Raw genomic sequence first — 25,191 nt, forward strand, 5'->3', positions numbered from 1 at the left:
ATTTACATTAAAGGATAAAATGGTGTCTGGAAACGTTAACAAAAGTACTATAGTTTACATACCATGCCGTACACACACACCAACATAATTCCTAGCATTTAAAATTACCCACAAACACATTCAAGGGCCGCATCCTTAGCAATGCTCACTATTTTTATACAACAAATAACAACACAACTTTGATGGCAAATAAATCAGCTCCGAACATTTCGCCACACCTATCGCTACATTAATCTAGTGGCAAACAAAATCATCGGACATCTTTTTCATTCTCACACTGTATTTCTATGGTGACACTCACACATTAATGGAGGCATCTGCAGCAATGTCCTGTCTTTTCATACTAAACATAAACGCCACAACTTTGAGCCTGTATATTACAAGACTTACATTAAGGGACGCACCCGCAGCGAAATTCTGTATTTACAACACGTACACACACAGCCAAAATTCCCATAGTATTTAAAAATACACACAGACACATGTAAGGGCCACTTACGCAGCAATGTTCACTATTTTCATACTGAAACGGAAAACACAACTTTTATGGCAAATATTGCATCCGCCCTTTGACCCGTTCAGCACCACACCTGTCTTTCCATTTATTTTTTGCCAAACAAAATTATCCACCATCTTTCTCATTCACCCACTTTTTTTTAACGTTGCCACACACACATTAATGGACGCATCCGCGGCAATTTTCAGTATTTTCATACTAAACCTAAACGGCACAACTTCGAGCCACTATATTACAAGAGTTGTATGTTTTTAAGTGAAACTTTGTATACTTTTGATGCTTTATATATGCCATTTTTAAGTGTAACTTCGAGCAGACAGTTGAAGTCCAATTACACTAACGTAAATAAAAAAAGGCCCTTTGCTATGTGAGTTCCGAGCAAATTCTTATATGGCCTTAAGGGAGTTGCCCAGTGAAGTCTACTGGCGCGCCTATGTCGAAACTCCATCTGCATACACATTCAAACATTCACACTTCCAAGTCGCGCACATCAGCTAGTGTGACTTTTCCTTGGGGCAAGGGAAGGACTAAAAGCTTTGATCCTTTCTTAAACACAAAAAGAAAAAAAAGATTCTTGCATCGTTACCCCCTATTTAAGCAGAGGGACGGGTCACTTTAAGTCATACTCTCTTTTTACCAGCGAGGACAGAACTTCGACTTACAGAACGGCGCTGAACTTGCTGCTATCGACCAACAGCCACTGAAAAATTACGGCATTCAATCTTAGAACGTAAGTGCATGCAAGTGTTATTTCTATACATCTAAGGGACAGTATTGATATTTTTAGTTGCGTTTATTAGAACTGTTACTATATCAACATTGCACCTGTGTTAAATTATTCTGCGACATGTGTGTTTGCAAATCTTCATTTTCTATGGTAATACTTAGCAAAAGACTACGTAATTTCTAAAACAGGTCATACCTTGGTTTAAAACAACAGATACATATTGTTTATTTTTTGTTATCTCTTGTAGGTTATTGGTACGCTTTCAACATTTCATTGATAGGGGGAAAGAAACTGCGCACCAACATATATCATGTAAGTACAGCCAACTGTTCACTCTTCTACACAATTTTTACTTCCGTTCCTAACACTCCGACGTGGGGGCAGGGTCAGTGGTTAAGGGTCGGGTCGACAGCAACAACATAAAACTGACCATGAGGTTATTCACAGTACCCTGGAGGCGAAGTGTTCGTGCACTGAGCCCTCCCGGCATACACATAATTTTGTCGCTCTCTTTCTCTCTTCGTCTCCCTCACTCTCTATAGCACACTAATCACACACACCCTGTCACATTAGGCAAAACACTGCATCTTACACTAATCACACACAGCCTGTCACATTAGGCAAAACAATGACTGCCACCCTTATACAACACGTGCAACTCCTACGCAATGTAACATCATGTCACTTCGCCACTACAGCAACAAACTTTCAGTCAGAAATTCTAATTGCACAGTAATTTGCATGTAAACAGGCAACACTTTACAACATTTACGCACAATGCATTAATTTGTTGCTTTACTTGCAGTTAGTAATCCAAGTTACAAGCTGACACACAGAAACAGCCACTCGTACAACTACTAGTATTACATTTTCACAAGCACACATCCAATAACACATTAGCCTGGATTAGCTGCCTACCCAAAAAAAAAATTGACCGTACACTTACTACACTATTCACAGGCACATTGGAACATTAGGGGGAATAGTACAGTCATAATCCGTTCTCAACACTTCGCCACACCACAACAAACTTTTCATACACACAATACACTATCAAGGGGAATTTCGCAAACACCCTCTATTACCTGGGTACTCACAATCTTTCAAGCAGGTGAAAAATGTACTGTTTACTTTGTGTACAACGACCGCATTGGTGGGGGCAATGTTAGTTGTCAAGGGTCGTGGCGACAGCAACAACATTAAAATGACCATGAGGTTAAGCACAGGACCCTGCAGCCGAAGGCTTCGTGCGCTGAGCCCTCCCGGCATACACATAATTTTATCGCTCTCTTTCTCTTTCGGTCTCCCTACATCTCTATAGCTCTCTCTCCCTCTCTATAGCTCCCCCTCCCTCTCTCCTGTCTTCCTCTGTTTCACTCTAACTGTGTTCCTCCCTCTGTCTCACTCCCCCTCTTTTCTTACACCTCTCTCCCTCCCTCTCCGTCTCCCTCCCTATCACCCTTCATCTCACTCCCTTTCTCTTCCTCTCCCTCCATTTCCCTTCCTTTCCCTAACTTTCCCTTCCTCTCTGTCTTTGTACATAACTCTCCATTTGTCTCCCATTTACTCCCTCTCTATCTTTCTACATTACTTGCACATTAACTGGTTACACCAACACTTTGCCACACCACAACTAAATTTTCATACACACATTCCACGAACAAGGACACTTTCACACACACACTCTATTACATGCCTACTCACAATCTTTCTCTCAGGGGCAAAATTTAATGTTTACTTAGTGTCCAATGACCGCATCGGTGGGGGCAGGGTGAGTGGTTAAGGCTCGGGGCGACAGCAACAACATAAAACTGTCCATGATGTTATTCACAGTACCCTGCAGCCGAAGGCTTCGTGCACTGAGCCCTCCCGGCATAGACATAATTTTTCGCTCTCTTTCTCTCTTCGTCTCCCTACCTCTCTATAGCACACTAATCACACACACCCTGTCACATTAGGCAAAACACTGCATCTTACACTAATCACACACAGCCTGTCACATTAGGCAAAACACTGACTGCCACCCTTATACAACACGTGCAACTCCTACGCAATGTAACATCATAGCACTTCGCCACTACAGCACCAAACTTTCAGTCAAAAGTTCTAATTGAACATTAAATTGCACGTAAACAGGCAACACTTTACAAGATTTACGCACAATGCATTCATTCGTTGCTTTACTTGCACAGTTAGTAATCCAAGTTACAAGCTGACACACAGAAACAGCCACTCGTACAACTACTAGTATTACATTTTCACAAGCACACATCCAATAACATAGTAGCCAGGATTAGCTGCCTACCCCAAAAAATAATGCACCTTACACTTACTACACTATTCACAGGCACATTGGAACATTAGGGCGAATAGCACAGTCAGAATCCGTTCTCAACACTTCGCCACACCACAACAAAGTTTTCATACACTCAATCCACTATCAAGGGGACTTTCGCCCACCCCCTCTATTACATGGCTACTCACAATCTTTCAAGCAGGTTAAAAATGTACTGTTTACTTTGTGTACAAGGACCCCATTGGTGGGGGCAATGTTAGTTGTCAAGGATCGGGGCGACAGCAACAATATTAAACTGACCATGAGCTTAATCACAGGACCCTGCAGCCTAAGGCTTCGTGCACTGAGCCCTCCCGGCATACACATAACTTTCTCGCTCTCTTTCTCTTTCGGTCTCCCTACATCTCTATAGCTCTCTCTCCCTCTCTATAGCTCCCCCTCCCTCTCTCCTATCTTCCTCTGTTTCACTCTAACTGTGTTCCTCCCTCTGTCTCACTCCCCCTTTTTTCTTCCTCCTCTCTCCCTCCCTCTCCGTCTCCGTCCCTATCACCCTGCATCTCACTCCCTTTCTCTTCCTCTCCCTCCATTTCCCTTCCTTTCCCTAACTTTCCCTTCCTCTCTGTCTTTGTACATAACTCTCCATTTGTCTACCATTTACTCCCTCTCTATCTTTCTACATTACTTGCACACTAACTGTGTACACTTTCAATATTACACGCACACCGCATTCATTTCATTTTCATATTCAATACAATATAGGAAGTAATCTAAGTTACACGATGACACACACACACATTTTTCAGGACGTCTCGCACTATTAACTCTTCACGCACACACTCACTCCCTCTCCATCCCCAACAACAATTCCAAGCCAGAATTAGCTGCCTACCCAAAAAAAAATTGCCCATACACTTACTACACTAGTCACAGGCACATTACAACATTAGGGGGAATAGTACAGTCATAATCCGTTCGCAACACTTCGCCACACCACAACAAATTTTTCATACACACAATCCACTATCAAGGGGACTTTCGCTAACAACCTCTGTTACATGGCTAATCACAATCTTTCAAGCAGGTGAAAAATGTACCGTTTACTTTGTGTCCAAGGACCGCATCGGTGGGGGCAGGGTTAGTTGTTAAGGGTCGGGGCAACAGCAACAACATTAAACTGACCATGAGGTTAATCACAGGACCCTGCAGCCGAAGGCTTCGTGCACTGAGCCCTCCCGGCATACACATAATTTTCGCGCTCTCTTTCTCTTTCGGACTCCCTACATCTCTATAGCTCTCTCTCCCTCTCTATAGCTACCCCTCCCTCTCTCCCATCTTCCTCTCTTTCACTCTAACTGTGTTCCTCCCTCTGTCTCACTCCCACTTTTTTCTTCCTCCTCTCTCCCTCCCTCTCCGTCTCCCTCCCTATCACCCTGCATCTCACTCCCTTTCTCTTCCTCTCCCTCCATTTCCCTTCCTTTCCCTAACTTTCCCTTCCTTTCTGTCTTTGTACATAACTCTCCATTTGTCTCCCATTTACTCCCTCTCTATCTTTCTACATTACTTCCACAGTAACTGGGTACACCAACACTTCGCCACACCACAACAAAATTTTCATACACACATTCCACGAACAAGGACACTTTCACACACACACTCTATTACATGCCTACTCACAATCTTTCTCTCAGGGGCAAAATGTAATGTTTACTTAGTGTCCAATGACCGCATCGGTGGGGGCAGGGTCAGTGGTTAAGGCTTGGGGTGACAGCAACAACATAAAACTGAGCATCACTAGCCCTCAACACCTCACACACACACCCTCAACACTTCTCCTTCAACTCCTCACTCACCCTCACTCTCACTCAACACTTCAACACCTCAGCCTCACTCACCCTCAACACCTCACTCACCCACAACACCTCATTCCCACTCACCCACACTCAGCCTCATCCTTACTCACCCTCAGCTTCTCACCATCACTCACCCTCAATCTCTAAGCCTAATCTACCTTCACTCACCCTCAACCCCTCACCCTCACTCACACTCACTCACACCATCCTCACTCACCCTCATGCTCACTCACCCTCATGCTCACTCACCCTCATGCTCACTCACCCTCATGCTCACTCACCCTCATGCTCACTTACCCTCAACATGTCATCCTCACTCACCCTCACCATTACTCACCATCAAACCGTCACCCTCACTCACCCTCACCCTCACCCTCACTCACCCTCATCCCCTCCCCCTCACTCACCCTCACCCTCACCCTCACCACCTCACCTCAACAACAATCAACACCTCACCCTCACACTCACACCCTCAACATTTCATCCTCATTCACCCTCAACCCCTCACCTACACTCACCCTCTCTCTCCTTCTCTAGCTCCCCCTCCCTCTCTCTTGCCTTCCTCTTTCTCACTCTAACTTTGTTAATCCCTCTGTCTCCCTCTCCCTCTCTCTCCCTCCCTCCATCCCCGTCTCACTTCCTATCACTCTCCCTCTCACTCCCTTTACCTTCCTCACACCTCATCCATTCTCTGATTCAATGCAACACATAACACACACACACACATTTTTTAACGTCTCTCAGTATTAACTTTTCACGCACTCACTCACTCTCTCTCTGTCCCCCTTTTCCTCCCACTCCCTCTCTCTCCCTCTATCATCTCACCCTGCCTGTGTGCCAGCCGTGGCACATACACTCACAGCAGCACTAGAGCTCTTAACAGGTCTTTAAAAGACTATTTACATGCTAATGTGTCTTTTATGGCAAAAATTCGGAGAAATATATTCTAAACAATATGTTTTTTTTCAACTTTCAGATTATTCAAACAACAACAAAAGAAACAGAAGTTAAGGTAAATACTACTTTGCCACTTCGTTTAAAAATTGTTAAAAGTTCATACCTTACAGTCCCCTAAAAAAATTTTTCGTACACAAACCTTCTCAATTTACATTTGTTGATAACAACATTTCAGTATAACTTTGAAGATGCAGAAATGCTTAAAAGCAAGTTACCATCAAGGGAATAGCAAATTTAATAGCAAATCACAAGGTAAGCAATGCTTACCAAATAGTGCTTTTGCTGTCTTGCACAATTTATGCAAGCCAGTAACTACTTGGAACTCTAATGATCTGCATTATATAATGGACCGTGGGGACGCTTTATATCTCCAAATGCATTCTATTAACAAAGAAACACTTATGCATCCAGATGACCTGCCAAGGTATATAGACCACAATCAAGAGATATATTCACTTTTGCTACGGAATGCTTACTACGGTGATGTCCTTAAACGTTTTGATAAAGCCTACCCAGATATTAGCACAGCATTAAATGTTACTATTAAGAAGCACTGTGGTGTTCTACTTTGTATGAATGTTTATGTAATAGCTATTTTCAAACATATGCAATCATACTTTGTATTTGATTCACATAGTAGGGACCATGAAGGCATGCCTCATTCAAACGGAACATGTGTTACAATTGCATTTAATTCGTTTGAAGGGCTAATTCAATATGTTATGAAACTAGCATATAACTTAAAACATCAGGCTGAGCAATGTGTCCAATTTGAATTAACACCAATAGATATAAAAGTCATTCAAAGAAAATCCTTTACAAAAGCACTTACTGTGCACAAAAAAAATAGTCAACTGCCGCAAGAAAGAAAAATTTGGGTACATACTACTGAATGTACTCCTAATCAGACGATAACATCAACATCAATGTCTTCTGATCATTTACAGAATACAAGTAAGGGAGGGAATAGCAATAGCAATCATTTACCACAATTACCAGGTAATAGTAAAGCTATCCAGGGAACAAATAAACAGTCTCGGAAAAGAAAAAGGGATTCAAGTACATGTCCAACTACAGTTGTACAAAGAAAAAAAATTAATACAGCTGAAGAAGACATTACCAACAGTCAACTAAGTGCTACTGATAATAACATACCCATCTTCACGCAGGGCCAAAGACAGAAACGAGGTAAACAAATCCATACAATCATTCGCAAATTCCACCGGGAAATATTGCATGGCCCAGAGTACATTTGTACTCTTTGCAATCAACTGTGGCATAAACAAACGTTGCTAAATATACGCAGTGTTAGCCAATCCGAAATTTTCAACAAATGTAACATTAGTAACAAGAAAACAACTTTTATTTGTAAGACTTGCTATTATTACATTCGCAAAAACAAAATACCACCATGTTCAATTGTAAATGGCATGGGCTTCCCAAATGTACCAGTTGAATTAGAATTATATGATTTAGAAGAAAGATTAGTTTCACCTAGGATACCATTCTTACAAATTCGGAGTCTGCCACGCGGTTTTCAAAAATCATTATCAGGTGCAGTAGTTAATGTACCTGCAGATGTTATGACAACTGTTACAATTTTACCAAGGCAAATTAATGACGCCATGACAATCCCAGTGAAATTAAAAAGGAAATTAATCTATAAATCATATACACATTATGAGAATATTAGACCAAATACTGTAAAAAAGGCAGCTACATGGCTAGCGAAAAATAGTCGAATGTTTAATGAATATGGTGTTACCATTAACCCTGACTGGGAGTATATACCTCCAGAAATAGAATCTCACAATGAGACTTCTGAAACAAACAATTCATCTGATAGTTCGGACAACATAGAAGCTGGAAATTTGGATACTATGTTAACAAATGAAACTATTACTAGTAATTCGCTGAATGTGTTAAGTTTCGCTCCAGCTGAACATAACACGCCAAGAGGTTTATATGAGGATAAAGATTCAGAGTTTTTGGCTTTCCCTACTATTTTTTGTGGTGAACGAAGACCTAACAATAAGGAAAGACACATACCGGTACATTATAGTACTATTTGCCAAGCAGAGTTAAGGAGTTATGATAGAAGAGTCGCTAAATCTATTACTAATGTCTTTTTTAAACTGAAGAAATTACATATTAAGCAGATCCATGGTAAAATCAACATTTCCATCAGAAAACATTTTACAGATGGGAATAAAATAACTGCTAAAGACATTAAATGTAATATTGCCAATGTTTTACAGTTCAATGAGGGGTACAAAGTATTAAAAACTATACGCAGTTCACCTCCATATTGGGAAGGTTGCAAAAAAGATATTTTTGCTATGATAAGGCAACTTGGCATTCCCACTTTCTTTTTGACATTATCTGCTGCAGAAACAAAATGGCACCATTTAATAAATATACTATTGAGAGTTAGAAACTTACAGGAATGTACAGAGGAAGAATTCTTAAACATGTCTTGGGAAACTAAAAGTAAATTAATACAAGAAGATCCAATAACATGTGCAAGACAGTTTGACTATCAAGTTAGGAAATTCTTTAATTGTGTTTTGCTGAATGGCACTAATCCAATTGGGGAAATAGTAGACTACTTTTACAGAGTCGAATTCCAACAGAGAGGTTCTCCACATATACATGCATTACTCTGGGTAAACAAAGCACCATTGTATGGTGTTTCACCAGTGGAAGAAGTCAATAGCTTTATTGACAAATATATCACTTGTCATAAGTCTGAAAACCCTGTTTTACAACCGTTAATAAATCTACAAAGGCATGGTCACACCAAAAATTGCAGACGTAAACAGCAACGGACATGCAAATATCAATATCCCAAATATCCAATGTCAAGAACGCTCATATTAGAGCCATTAACACTGGAGGAGACAAATAACCAATGGCAAGATAATATGAAAATAATACATGAAGCTATGAATAATACTACTTTTAATACACTTTCTTTTGAGGAATTTTTGGACTTCATTAAAATGGATGATAAAGAATATATTACTTCTATACAAACTAGCTTACAAAAAACTACTATTTTTTTAAAAAGAACACCAGCCGAATGCTTCATCAATAACTACAATTGTACTCTTTTAGAAGCTTGGCGAGCAAATATAGACTTGCAGTTTATACTAGACCCTTATGCTTGTGCAGTCTATATTATCTCATATATCAGTAAATCGCAAAGAGGAATTAGCAAACTTCTAGCGCAAGCTGCTAAAGAGGTACCAAGCAATAGTAATATCAAAGATCAACTTAAACACATAGGGAACAAATTCCTCAACTGCACAGAAATTAGTGCTCAAGAAGCAGCATATCTAATTCTTCAAATACCATTACGGAAAAGCTCACGATCATTTGTATTTATTAATACTAGCCGTCCAGAGAAAAGAACTTATTTAATGCGTGATATCGAAACTATTAATAACTTGCCCGAAAATTCCACTGACATTCAATGTGAAAATATTATTATTAAGTACTGCAAACGGCCACAATCATTAGAGATGTGCACGTTAGCAGACTATGCGGCTAATTTCAACTATGTGAAGAAAAAAACACATGGGAAAGAAATAAATGATTGCGAAGATTTACTTGCAGAACAAAACTTTTACAGCTCAGATGAGGAAGAATTAGAAATAGAATGTAGTGACGGAAATAAACAACAGAAACATAATTATGATTATGCTTTAAATAAGCGCAGACAAGGGAAAATAATACGCTTTTGCAGATTTAGCAAAAATAATGAACCGGAAGAGTATTATAGAGAAATATTAATGTTGCACTATCCATGGAGGGAAGAAGAAAAAATACTAATCAACAAGGAAACTTACTATGATAGGTATCTGGAAGTTAAAACATTTGTTGACACACAACTAAAAATCTATAACAAACAGCATGGTGAACTTACAAACATTATTCATGAACAGTCTCATGAAAATGTCATTTCACCTCCTCTATCACCAACTGTGAATATACATACAGAAGACCAAAATCCAGAACATAATAATAGATATGATTTGGCTCTAGATTTAGGAATTAGAACTACAACTGAAGAACAAAGATCAACTAACGTTCTTTTACCCAATGAAAAATACCAACAACTTATGCAAAACTTAACGGAAGAACAACTTAACTTTGTTTACCATCACTTGCATTGGTTTAAAACTACTAGCACTCCATGCTATACTTTTTGCACTGGAGGGGCTGGTGTTGGGAAAAGTTTTGTAATATCTGCACTTTATCAAACTTTACTACGCTACTATAACACTAAGGCCGGTGAAAATCCGGATAATGTTTATATCTTACTTACTGCTCCAACAGGAAAGGCTGCCCATAATATTAATGGCAAAACACTGCATAGCACTTTCAAAATACCTGTGTCGCAAAGTTTGTCTTATAAACAACTGAGTCATGAACATAGAACTGCTCTACAAATGGAAATGATGCATGTTAGAGTTGTTATTATTGATGAAATTTCAATGGTAGGCCACAATATGTTGAATTTTATACATAACAGGCTTCAAGAAATTAAATCATCTAATGAACCATTTGGAGGAATTTCTATTTTAGCCATTGGTGACTTTTACCAATTAAAACCTGTATTTGACAGATACATTTTTCAGGATTCGACACAAATGTATGGTCCTTTAAGTGCTAACTTGTGGAAAGAACATTTTAAAATTTTTGAATTAACAAAAATTATGCGCCAAAAAGAAGATCTACAATTTGCTGAATTACTAAACAGATTGAGAGAAGGCAAGCATACTGAAGAAGATATTTCACAAATTAAGCAAAGGGAAATACAACCTGATGAGACTTTATTAGAAACAATTCCATATATCATGTCAACTAATCTAGAAGTTAATGAAATTAACAAAAAGGTTTTAGAACAACATTGCAAAGATTATCCTGTCTACATAACAGTAGCAAGCGATACTGTTAGTTCTGATTTGTCTGAAAGTGTGAAAAAAACGATTCTTAAGCAACTGCCCAAAGATCCACAGAAAACAATGGGCCTTTCACATACATTACACATTGCCTTACAACTTCGTTATGATTTAAGTTGCAATGTGGATGTCAATGATGGTTTAACAAATGGCGCAACTGGTGTTGTACAATTAGTAGAATTGATTAACAATACACCTATTATTGTTTGGTTGTTATTTGACAATCCCACTATAGGAGAAACAACCAGACAACAATATAAACACTTATTTCATTCACAAACACAAAATACATGGACACCAATACATGCTATAGCTAGACATTTCCAATACACTAAGAAATTTATTACCATTATACGGAAGCAATTTCCTTTACGCCAAGCATCAGCACGCACTATACATCGCACACAAGGTGCAACTCTTGAACCACTTTATATACACTTTAATAACAGCAAGATTCATCATTTGCATTATGTTGCTATTAGCAGGGCAAAATCAATACAAAATGTCTATGTACACAATTTTGATGAACGTAAAATTGTAGTACATCCACAAGTTAATGAGGAAATGCACAGATTAAGGACAGAAATGCCACTTGAAATACATATCCCACAGTTACATACATACAGTGCACATTTCAATATCATTGCACACAATATAAGATCACTACAGAAAAATTTTTCATCTATGGTAGCGGATAGGAATATATTACAAGCAGACATTATTTGCTTAACTGAGATCAACACTACAAGAAATGCTACAGCTAATGATTTCAGTATAGAACAATATCATCACATTATATTTGATAAATTTCATACATACAACACAAACCATGGAATGATTATGTACTAAAAAAAAGATTTATTTATATTGCCTATTTATGAGACACTTGAAGGGATAGACATTTTACATTTTACTCTACAGATTGATAACACAGATTACCTTATTATTATTTTATACAAACCACCCCTAAAAAGTATAACTTCTCTTTTTGATTTCATCACTAATATTACGGATTTTTACCCCATGCACAAATTGATTATTATAGGGGATTTCAATGTGGATGTATCTCAAACAAATGCAAACAGCAAGCAATTACTTGGATTCTTTGAAACAAAATTACAATGTCAACAACTCATTAACAGTTACACAACTAACTACCAATCCATTTTAGATCATATATATACAAATGACCAACTACACAACTATGGTACTTTAGAATGCTATTACAGTGATCATAAACCAATATGGGTTTGTATTTAACATGTTATATCACATTTTCTATTTCAGATGATGTCTATTGAAGAAATAATGAACATTAATACTGATGACAACAAACCATACCAGAAACCAATAAGAGTTAATGTCATCAGCTGCTCAGGGAAAACTACGTACAAAAATGCTAAACAAGAGCAGAAAATTTTATTCCATTTGGCTTTAGCAGATAAAACTGGAACAATTAAATGTACTTGTTACCAAGAAAATTTATATGAGCAAACGAAAATAAACTGTGGACTACTGATACGGAACTTTATTCTCAAAAACAAAACAATTTTAATTACAAAACAAACTAAAGTAACCAAATTTCCCGCAATGACAATCGAGGAGGGCCTGATCCAACAAGCAAACAACATTTTGCATCCGCCTGCACCATCGGCTTCTCCCATCAAGGAAATAAAACGGGCAAGTCTAAAAAGCCTGATGACCGTTTCAGGGACAATAATTGCCGTAAGTATGAACACAAACATGTTATCATGTCAACTAAAAAAAAATATTGTCTTGCAGTGGAAGAGTTGGACTTATTAGGATTGTAAATGACATATCTTATGTATTTGTGCTTTTTCGAAATTGCAAGTATAAATAGTCTGACGACTGTTTCAGGGACAATATGTGCCAGATGTATCAACACAAACATGTCATCATGTCTAGTACAAAAATGCATAGTTGGCTTACACACAAATTACACATTTAGGGGCCCGGTGTAGGTAGCCCTTTAGCGATCCCAATCGGCCAAAAAAAAAAGATTTTGGCCCGTTTCACATCGGTAAAGGGCTATTGAGATGTAGGGGCACATTTTAGGTAACTTTAGCAAATCTGTTTATTAACCAAAACGGTAGATTTACAGATTCAATAAAATTAACTGAAATGTAATGTAGGTAGGCAATGTACCTTCTGTACATGGCTTACACAATCGGTATTTTACCATGGAATACAAATCCAGGGTAAAATACCTATGGCATGTGACAGGCAGACCTGCCCTTACAGCAGGTATGCTTGCCACATGGCACCTGTGCCTTTTTTGCCGGTGCAGGAGGGTGTCAAAGTGACACCACCTGCACCCTTCATAATTCTTTAATTACAGATTCAGTAAATACCGATTCGGTAATGCCTAATCATTCCTATGTCCTTCAAAACCCATATGAATTAATGCGCATTACCTATTCGCTATTTACCGATTTGGTAATTAAAGATTTGTTAAGGATTCTGTAATGAATCCAGATGTTGGTACCTACATACAAAAATGGGATTTACCTACATCGGGCCCTTAGGAACATCACGGACAACATCAAAAAAGCTTGCATTAGACACTCTTTCACACTCTTTCACACTATGTATAAAGGGATAGTTTTGAGATATATAATATGTGAGTACTTTGGGGTATATTACAAATTCAAGTACTCTCCACAATGACAATTTTTACTAAAAAAAAATTGCACTATGGTAGAAAGTATGTTCATTTGGGTCGTGAAATATAATACATTATATTACCAGTGATACAATGCACTACTACTATGTTTTTTTACTGTCACTATTTTGTAGAATTGTTCTTTTTGGGTTTACCAAAAGTACACAAATACTGTCTTTACATCAATGCCTCACCCTCAGTCAACATCACTCACCCTCAACACCCAACTCTCACTCTCACTCAACACCTCACCCTCAACAATTCAATTTTAATGCCTCACTCACCCTCAATCTCACTCAGCCGAGATCACCCTCAACACCTCCTCCTCACTCAGCCTCAATGACCCTCACTAGCCCTCAACACCTCCCACTCTAAAACTCTACCCTTCTCCCTCAAATACTCACTCACTCTCACTCAACACCTCAACACCTCAGCCTCACAATCAACATCAATGACTCACCCTCACTTAGCATCATCCTTACTCACCCTCAACTTCTCACCCTCAATAACTCTCAACACCTCACCCTCATTCACACACAACACCTCACACTCAACAATTCACCCTTAATGCCTCACTCAGCCTTAATCTCAATCACCCTCAATCACCCTCAACACCTCTCACTCAATCACCCTCACTCACCCTCACTCGCCCTCAACACCTCCCCCTCAAAAAGTCAACACTTCTCACTCAACTCCTCAGTCACCCTCACTCAACACCTCAACACCTCAGCCTCAACATCAACACCTCACCCTCACTCAATTAATCACCCTCACTCACCCACACTCACACTCATCCTTACTCACCTTCAACTTCTCACATTCAATCTTTCAGCCTCAACACTCCCTCACTCTCACTCACCCTCAACGCCTCCCCCTAACTCTGCCTCACTCACACTCACCCTCACGTAACACATCGTCCTCACTCACCCTCAACCCCACCCTCACTCACCACCTCACCCTCAATAACTCACCCTCACCCACACCCTCACTCATGTCATCAGGTCTACTAAAAATATGCATACTTGCCTTACTCAGCCTCACTCACACTCACGCTCATCGTTACTCACCCTCAACTTCTCACCCTCACTCACCTTCAAACTCTCACCCTCACCCTCTCACCCTCACCCACCCTCATTTACATTCAACCTCACCCTCACGTAACACCTCATCCTCACTCACCCTCACTCCCCATCAACTCCTCACACTCAACACCTCACCATCACACTCACTCATGTCATCATGTCTACTTAAAAAATGCATAGTTCACTTACACACACATTACACCTTTAGTAACTTCAAAAACTAACTGGACACATTTTTGATTATGCACTCTTCACACATAGTAGCAAGTACAACTTTTGAAAAATATAAGATGCCAGTGCTTTGGTGTATACTACAAAAAAAAGTACTATGTACAAGGCCATTTTTTACAAGAAACATTTCAATCTTTTAGAAAGGAGGTTCATTTGGGTCGTTAAATATGATACATTATATAGCCTTTCAGACAATGCACTAGTAATATCTGTTTTTACAATCACTATTTAATAGAATGCTTTCTTTTTGTGTAGGAAGAGGACGCAAAAACGGTGTTTATCAATGGGCAAGATACCCCACTCAAATCCATTACAATAAAAGATGCAACTGATGATATAAAAGTGACACTGTGGAGAGAAGCGTCACTATTTAAAATACATCTTGGGAAATATGTGACCCTGACTCATGTCACTGTACATGAATTCAATTGCCAAAAAATATTGAATACAACGCGCCATAGCAAAATGGAGGTAAGCACAACGAACAAACAAAGTTTTGCAATTATCTCTTTTCAGCCACTCTTGGAATTGCACCCAGTCTTGCCCTTTCACCCACTCTGCCCCTTCCACCCACTCTGGACATTTTACCCACTCTGGACATTTCAGCCACTTGGGACCTTTCGCCCATTCGGGAGCTTTCACCCACTCGGGAGCTTTCACCCACTCGGAACCTTTCAACAACTCTGGCTCTTTCACACACTCTAGGCCTATCACCCAATCTAGACTTATCACCCACTCTAGACTTATCACCCACTCTCATACTCACTCACCCTCAACAACTCACCATCAACACCTCACCCTCATACTCACTCACCCTCAACTCTTCACGCTCATTCACCCTCACTCACCGTCAACACACTATCACACTACAACAACAAACAAATACTTACCACCACAGCAACACTTAACTCACCCTCAACACCTCACCCTTAACTCCTCACTCAACCTCAATCTCAATCATCATCAATCACCTTCAACATCTCACACTCAACACCACTCTCATACTCACTCACCCTCACAACATCACCCTCATTTACCCTCACTTACCGTCAACACACTATCACACTACAACTACAAAAAAACACTTACCACCACAACAACACTTCACTCACCCTAAACACCTCACCCTTAACTCCTCACACTCACTCATCCTCAATCACCCTCAACACCTCACCCTCACTCACCCTCAACGCCTCAGCCACACTCACCCTGACACTCAGCTTCTCACCCTCAGCCTCAACACCTCACTCTCACTCACACTCAACGGCTCACCCTCAGTCAATCTCAACACATCACTCAACATCACTCTCACTCATCCTCAATCACACTCAACACCTCACTCTCAACACCTCACTCACCCTCAGCCCCTCACCCTCACTCACTCTCAACTCCTCACCCTCACTCATCTTCACTCACCCTCAACACCTCCCCCTCATTCTCACTCACTCTCACTCTCACTCACCCTCATACTCACTCACCCTCAACACACTATCACACTACAACCACACCAAAACTTAGCACCACTACACCACTTCAATCACGCTCAAAACATCCCCATCAGCCCCTTACTTACCCTCACTCTCACTCATCCTCAAACACTAACTCACCCTCAATCTCACTCACCCTCAACGCCTCACCCTCACTCACCCTCAACATCTCACCCTCACTCACCCTCAACACACTATGACACTACAACCACACAAAAAAATTATTACCACCACCTATCACCCAGTCTCGACCTATCACCCACTCAAACTCTATCAACAACTGGGACCCTTTCACCTACTCAGTCCATTTCACCCAATGTGTCCCTTTCAACAACTCTGTCCCTTTCAACCACTATAGGCCTTACACAAAAAATAAAGTATACACATTTTAAAAATAATTATTGCTTTTCTTTTCTCTCAACAGGTAACAGCCCCACCAGAGGAAAAGATGGACATTCTAATTTATGGTGTTGAAAGCTCTACTGAGCAAACAAGTATCATCACAATAAAAGTGACAAACACAGACGAATTGCAATCGATGCCCATCGAAAACGAGATCTTAATTAAATGGTTTATGTTAGATGAGGACGTTGAGAACATCGGAGATGCCCTTGTCCATTTTTTGCCACAAATTTTTGAAGTTGTCTTTTGTAATGGGCAAATCATAAAGATTCTTAAAGAAAAAGACGATGAAATATGTTCTGAGTAAATTTTGCATGTTGCCAGGATATCTTTTTTTTGTACAAAGTTAAACAATAAATATTTGTGTTTTTTTATAAAAAATAAACAAGTGTGTAATACAAATTTTACTACTTCTATGGTGAATTTTTCTATTCGAAAGGCAAATTATAACTAAGACACTCCATTTATACAACATAGTCACACCCACATACAAGATTTAGCCAATCCATTTGACATTAGAAAAACATATACAAATTACACATACTTTGTAGCTTACACGCACTACAGTATTATGTATGAATGAGACTGTTGAGCTAAAGACGCCTGTGCTGGTGCTGAGTTATGCTGTGTTGTTGAGCAATGTTACTGTGGGGGGCCGAATGTTAAGGTGGTATTGATGCGTGTTCCATTGGTGGACATCACAAATTAGGTTGTTGGGAGAAGTGCAACTGTTGTTGGAATGAGTTATGCTGTGGTGGTAATAGTTGAACACTAACACAGCACAACTCATCATCAACACTTCACAACTACAGCATTAGGAAGCACCTCAGTAACAACACTCATCAACACACCAACATCACTCTACACCACCGCAACAGCATCATTCTACCACAACAACATACACAAATACAAACACACTTTACAATAACGAGTCACACATGCAAAACACTCACATTTGTCAATAACACCCTCTCTCACACTCACTCACCCTCAACTCATCACCCACCCTGAATTACACTCACTCACCCTCAACACCTCACACTCACTCTCCCTCAACACCTCATCCTCACTCACCCTCAACACATCACCATCAGCCTCAAACATCTTCACTCACCATCAACACCTCACCCTCACTCACCCTCCACCCTGCACCCTCAAACACTCAATCACCCTCGCTCTCAACACCTCTCCCTCAACGCCTCACCCTTAACCCCTCACTCACCCTCAACGCCTCACCAACACTCACCCTCAGCCCCTCACCCTCACCTACAACACGTCACTCTCACTCACCCTCAACACCTCACCCTCAACAACTCACCATCAACACATCACTCACCCTCACTCTCACTCATCCTCAATACTCTCAACACCTCACCCTCAATACCTCACTCACCCTCAGTACCTCAGCCTCACTCACCCTCAACTCCTCACCCTCAACACCTCACCCACACTCATCCTCACTCACCCTCAAAAACTCACCATCAACACCTCACCCTCATACTCACTCACCCTCAACACCTCATCCTCATTTACCCTCACTCACCGTCAACACACTATCACACTACAACAACAAACAAATACTTACCAACACAGCAACACTTCACTCACCCTCACTTCACTCACCCTCAACACCTCACCCTTAACTCCTCACTCACCCTCAATCTCAATCATCATCAATCACCCTCTACACCTCACACTCAACAAATCACTCTCATACTCACTCACCCTCACTCACCCTCACTCACACTCAAAACATCACCCTCATTCACCCTCACTCATCGTCAACACACTATCACACTACAACTATAAACAAACACTTACCACAACAGCAACACTTCACTCACCCTAAACAACTCACCCTTTACTCCTCACTCACACTCACTCTCACTCATCAACAATAACGCTCAACACCTCACCCTCACTCAGCCTCAACGCCTCACCCACACTAACACCCTCACCCTCAGAACCTCACTCTCTATCATCCTCAATGCCTCACCCTCAACGCCTCACCCACTCACCCTCAGCTCTTCACCCTCAGCCTCAACACCTCACCCTCACTCACCATCAATGCCTCACCCTCAGTCAACATCAACACATCACACACCCTCACTATCACTCATCCTCAATCGCACTCAACACCTCACCCTCAACACCTCACTCACCCTCAGCCTCTCACCCTCACTCACCCTCAATTCCTCACCCTCACTCATCCTCACTCACCATCAACAACTCCCCCTCATTCTCACTCACTCTCACCCTCACTCACCCTCATACTCACTCACCCTCAACACACTATCACACTACAAACACACACAATGCCTCACCCTCAACGCCTCACCCACACTCACCCTCAGCCTCAACACCTCACCCTCACTCACCCTCAACGCCTCACCCTAAGTCAATCTCAACACATCACTCACCCACACTATCACTCATCCTCAATCACACTCAACACCTCACCCTCAACACCTCACTCACCCTCATCCTCTCACCCTCACTCACCCTCAACTCCTCACCCTCACTCACCATCAACACCTCACCCTCAGTCTCACTCACTCTCACCCTCACTCACCCTCAACACACTATCACACTACAACAACACACAAACAATTACCACCACAACACCACTTCAATCACGCACAACACCTCCCCATCAACACCTTCCTTGCTCTCACTCTCACTCAGCCTCAATCACCCTCAACACCTCACCCTCACTCCCCCTCAACGCCTCACTCACCCTCATAGCCTCACCCACCCTCAACACCTCACACTAACTCACCCTCAATCTCACTCACCCTCAACGCCTCACCCTCACTCAGCCTCAACACCTCACCCTCACTCACCCTCAACACACTATCACACTACAACCACACAAAAAAACAATTACCACAACAACACCACTCATCACAACTGCAGCAAACTAAACTCATACAATCAAAACATGTACCCTTTTAACAGTCACACACACAACATCTATCAATGGCCACTTTCAACAAGCATACACACACAACAGTCATCGGTACTGCACTACTATGTCTAAATGAGACTGTTGGTGTGCAAAATACGGATGTGGAAGTGCAGAGTAATGCAGTGTAGTTGCTCAATGGTAATGTGGGGCTGCAGAAAGATAAAGTGGTATTGCTGCATGTTGCATTCGGGGACATCAGTGATGCCATTGTTGCCAGAAGTGCAACTGTTGTGGTGCAAAGTTATGCTGTGGTGGTAATTATTAAACATCAACACAGCACCACTCACCACTAGCACAGAACAACACATCACAACTACAGCATTACTAAGCACCACACACTCACATGCCCACACACTCACACACCACCACCCTCACACACATCCACACTCACACACTATCACACATCCTCGCACACCCACTCACATTCTCAATAAGCCTCATAGCCTCACGCTCGCCAGCAAACACTCACCCTCACACCGTCACCCTCACACCATCATCCTCTCACCCTGAACACCTCACCCTCACTCACCATCAACACACTATCACACTACAACTACACACAAACACTTACAACAACAGCACCACTCATTACCACTACAGCATTACACATCAGACAAACTACATACAATCCAAACATGTGCGCTTTTAACAGGCACACACACTATTAGCTAGCAATGGACACTTTCACAAGCCGTACACACACAACAGTCATCAGTGCATCGTTTCACCATGAAAACACCCACACAAACAGCCATCAAGCCACGCTTTCAACAGTCACACACACCAACTGCCCAAAGTGCACACTGTACAAGAACTTTTGGTACGTTGCACACACAATCACAGCAATACAAGCATGCTTTGGTGCTGTACAGTACTGCAGTTCTATATCTAAATGAGACTGGGGGAGTTCTAAATACAGCTCTACTGCCAAAGACTGATGATCTCATGTTGCTCAATTGTAGTGTGGGGGTGCCGAATGTTAATAATGTGCTATTGCTGGCAAAATGGACATAAGGGAGGCCGTGCAAGAGGAAATTAATACACACAAGGCAAGTGCGACCGCAAAACACGTACGGGAAAACGAAACTCGAACCATGTCAAACAATAAAACGAAATAGCAGCCATTGTTAACATACAAAACACACTCAAATGAGAGGAGCCAGACAGGAATTACGTGCTAGCAATGCAAGACCGAAAATAATCATTACAGTAACATCACGAAAAGGAAATGCATCAACAAATGTATAAAAACTCACAAAGGCACTCTTTCATAATAAGGCAATAAAATTGTCATTACCTGTCGATCGTAGCAGCTCATTCCCTGAAATGAAGAAATTAGAAAAGAAACACAGAAACAAAAAAAAACATACACAGTGCATACATAATACTTTTAAGTACAAAAGCCAACAAACAAAATAAATGAATACCGGCGAAACAAGTCACAGACCGGTACAAATGACACAAGAAAAAGCTAAGTCAGAGGCAAAAATAAACATCACAGTGCCACCTCTGGCGAAACGAAACGCCGGAAAATACATTCCAGGAAGACACTAGCAAAGATTACTCAATGCATCCCGAACTATCAACTTAAACACGAGCCAACATTCGCATAAAGATCTAGAAATATTGCTAAACACAAGGAAAGTCAGCGCGAAATCACAACGGACGCAATGTCAAAGACATAATACATACAAAAAAAAACATTGCTTTATGTAACTTTTAGAAAAATTTTTTTTTAACAAACATATATCTTTTACAACACTACTAAAGAACATTGTAACTCGAAAATAGATAATACACAATGCGAAATACAAATAAAACACTCATACATCATAATAAAACATTATGAATAACACGTATATACACACAAGTATTAATACATTCTAATTCATGTACTCAATGTTAATAAATGTACATCTTACCAGTCCAACGACGCACCAACAACGACGGAGGAATAACACACCTTTACCGCTCAAACATTCACACCAATGTAGAAAACGCCCCGTTCACGCACGGCAAATGCAACGCTACGTCACACAACGTAGAGCTGCGATTGACTAAAAATAACGTAGCGCACAACATTACATCACCATCAAATAAAAGATGGACGCTAACATCCCTTACGTAACAAACGTAAAGGGAATACATTGCGTAATACCCTTTACTACAACAGAAATAATACACATTTTAAGTACATACACGAAAAAAAATTAAAAACGTATACACATACGAAAATAGTTTTTTTAACATTCCAATCAACATTAACACATGGGCGACAATCACATATGCCAATCACACCCTCAGTCACCCTCACTCCCATTCACTCAAGCTCAATCACCCTCAGGACCTCACCCTCACTCACCCTTAACAACTCACCCTCACTCATCCTCAAAATACACCCTCACTCACCCTCAATACCTCACCCTCACTCACCCACAATACCTCCCCCTCACTCACACTCACCAACTCACTCGCACTCAGCCCCTCTTCCTCAACTCTTACTCACCCACACTCACACTCAACACCTCACCTTTACTCACCTTCACCCTCATTCACCCTCAACACCTCACACTCAACTACGTAATCACTCACTCACACTCATTCTCACTCACCCTCAAGACCTCACACTCACTGACCCTCAACACCTCACCCTCATTCACCCTCAGCCCCTCACCCTCAACACCTCACCCTTACTCACCCTCAACACCTCAAAACAATCACTATCCCTCACTCACACTCAGCCCCTCACCCTCAACAACTCAATCCTCACTCACCCTCAGCCTCAAAACCTCAACACAATAACTAGCCCTCACTCACACTCAGCCTCTCACCCTCAACAACGCACCCTCAGTGACACAATCAACCTCACTCACATTACATCACCCTCACTCAACTTCAACACATCACCCTCAACAAGTCAATCACCCTCACTCACTAACGCTCAACAAGTCTCACCATCACTCAGCCTCAACACATCACACTCACTGACCCTCTACGCTTCACCCTCAATCTAACTCACGCACCCTCACCCAACCCCACACTCACACACATTCACACCCTCAACATAACAAATCCTCATTCACCCTCACACAACCTCACTCAACATCATGACTTCAACACCCTCACATGCCCCCACCCTCACACACCCCCCAACCTTACACACAACAACACTCACACACTCACACATCCTCACACACCCACACACATTCGCAATAAGACACACCCTCACCTTCACCCACAATCACTCACCCTCACCCTCACAACGTTACCCTCACACCATCATCCAATCCCCCTCAACGTCATTCGCCATCCCTCACCCACACTCACCCACAAAATATCACCCTCAACTTCACTCACACTCATTCACCCTCAACACCTCACCCTCATTCACCTTCTGCCCCTCACCATCAACACCTCACCCTGAATCACCCACAGCCTCAAAACCACACTCACAACCAGCCTCCCTCACTCACCCTCAAGCACTCACCCTCATCACCTCACCCTCACTCACCCTCACCCTCACTCAGACTCAACTATTCACCATGACTCACCCACAACACATCACCCTCACTCAACATCAACACCTAACCCTCAACAACTCAATCACCCACACTCACTACAAATCCTCACTCACCCTCAAACACCCTCACTCTACATCATGAATTCAACCACACCATCACATGCCCCAACATCACAAACAACCCACACTTACACACGCACACTCACACACTCACACATCCACATACACCCACACACATTCTGAATAAGACTCACACCCTCACCCTAACACACAATCACTCACCCTCACCCTCACACAATCATCCACTCACCCTCAATCACCCTCAACGTCATTCACCATCAATCACCCGCACTCACCCACAAAACATCACCCTCAAATTCACTCACCCTCACACTCATTCACCCTCAACACCTCACCCTCATTCAGCCTCAGCCCATCACCCTCAACACCTCACCCTTACTCACCCACAGCCTCAAAAAGTCAACCACAATCAGACTCCCTCACTCACCCTCAGGCCCTCACCCTCATCACCTCACCCTCACTCACCCTCATCCTCACTGACCCTCAACTACTCACCCTGACTCAACCACAACACATCACCCTCACTCAACATCAACACATCACCCTCATCAACTCAATCACCCTCGCTCACTAACGCTCACCCACCCTCACCCTTAGTGAGCCTCAACACCTCACCCTCACTCACCCTCAACGCTTTACCCTCAATTACACTCAGGCATCCTCAACAAGCCCCACCTTCACACACCTTCACATCCTCAACATCACACATACTCACTCACCCTCACACACTCACACACCCTCAATCAACTTCATAACCTCTACCACACACTCACATGCCCACACGCTCACACAACCCCACCCTCACACACATCCACACTCACACACTCACACAATCTAACACATCCTCGCACACCCACTCACATTCTCAATAAGACTCAGAGCCTCACCATCGCCAACAATCACTCACCCTCACCCTCACACAGTCACCATCACACCATCATCCCCTCACACTCAACACCTCACCCACACTCACCATCAACACACTATCACACTACAACGACACAAAAACTTACCACCACAGCACCACTAATCACCACCACAGCATGAGTCAGCAGACAAAGGTCATACAATAAAAACTTGAACGCTTTTAACAGTCACACACAACAACAGCTATCAATGGGAACTTTCACCAGGCATACACACATAACAGTCATCAGTACTGCTGTAGTAGGTATAAATGACACTGTTGTTGTGTAAACAACACATGTGGTAGTGCAGGGTGATGCGGAGTTGTTGCTCAATGGTACTGTGGGGGTGCAGAAAGATAAAGTGGTATTGCTGCGCGTTGCATTCGTGGACATCAGTGATGGCGTTGTTGGGAGAAGTGCAACTGTAGGGGTGATGAGTTATGCTGTACTGGTAATTATTAAACACCAACACAGCACCAATCATCACTAGCACAGAAAAACACTTCACAACAACA

The 25,191-nt window shown here is 41.6% G+C and overlaps 1 protein-coding gene across 1 annotated transcript; it reads left to right on the forward strand.

Moving 5' to 3' along the window:
- Window positions 1-1,491: 1,491 nt before the first annotated feature.
- On the forward strand, window positions 1,492-17,502 carry LOC147659042 (uncharacterized; the record flags this gene model as incomplete). Its single annotated transcript, XM_086952018.1, has 5 exons — window positions 1,492-1,556; window positions 6,367-6,402; window positions 12,602-13,039; window positions 15,566-15,781; window positions 17,222-17,502. Coding segments are annotated over 5 exons (1,036 nt in total), but the record flags the coding sequence as incomplete, so codon positions are not given.
- Window positions 17,503-25,191: the final 7,689 nt, after the last annotated feature.

Source organism: Lissotriton vulgaris, unplaced genomic scaffold (genome assembly GCF_964263255.1).
Source record: "Lissotriton vulgaris unplaced genomic scaffold, aLisVul1.2 SCAFFOLD_5585, whole genome shotgun sequence".
Lineage (NCBI taxonomy): Eukaryota > Metazoa > Chordata > Amphibia > Caudata > Salamandridae > Lissotriton > Lissotriton vulgaris.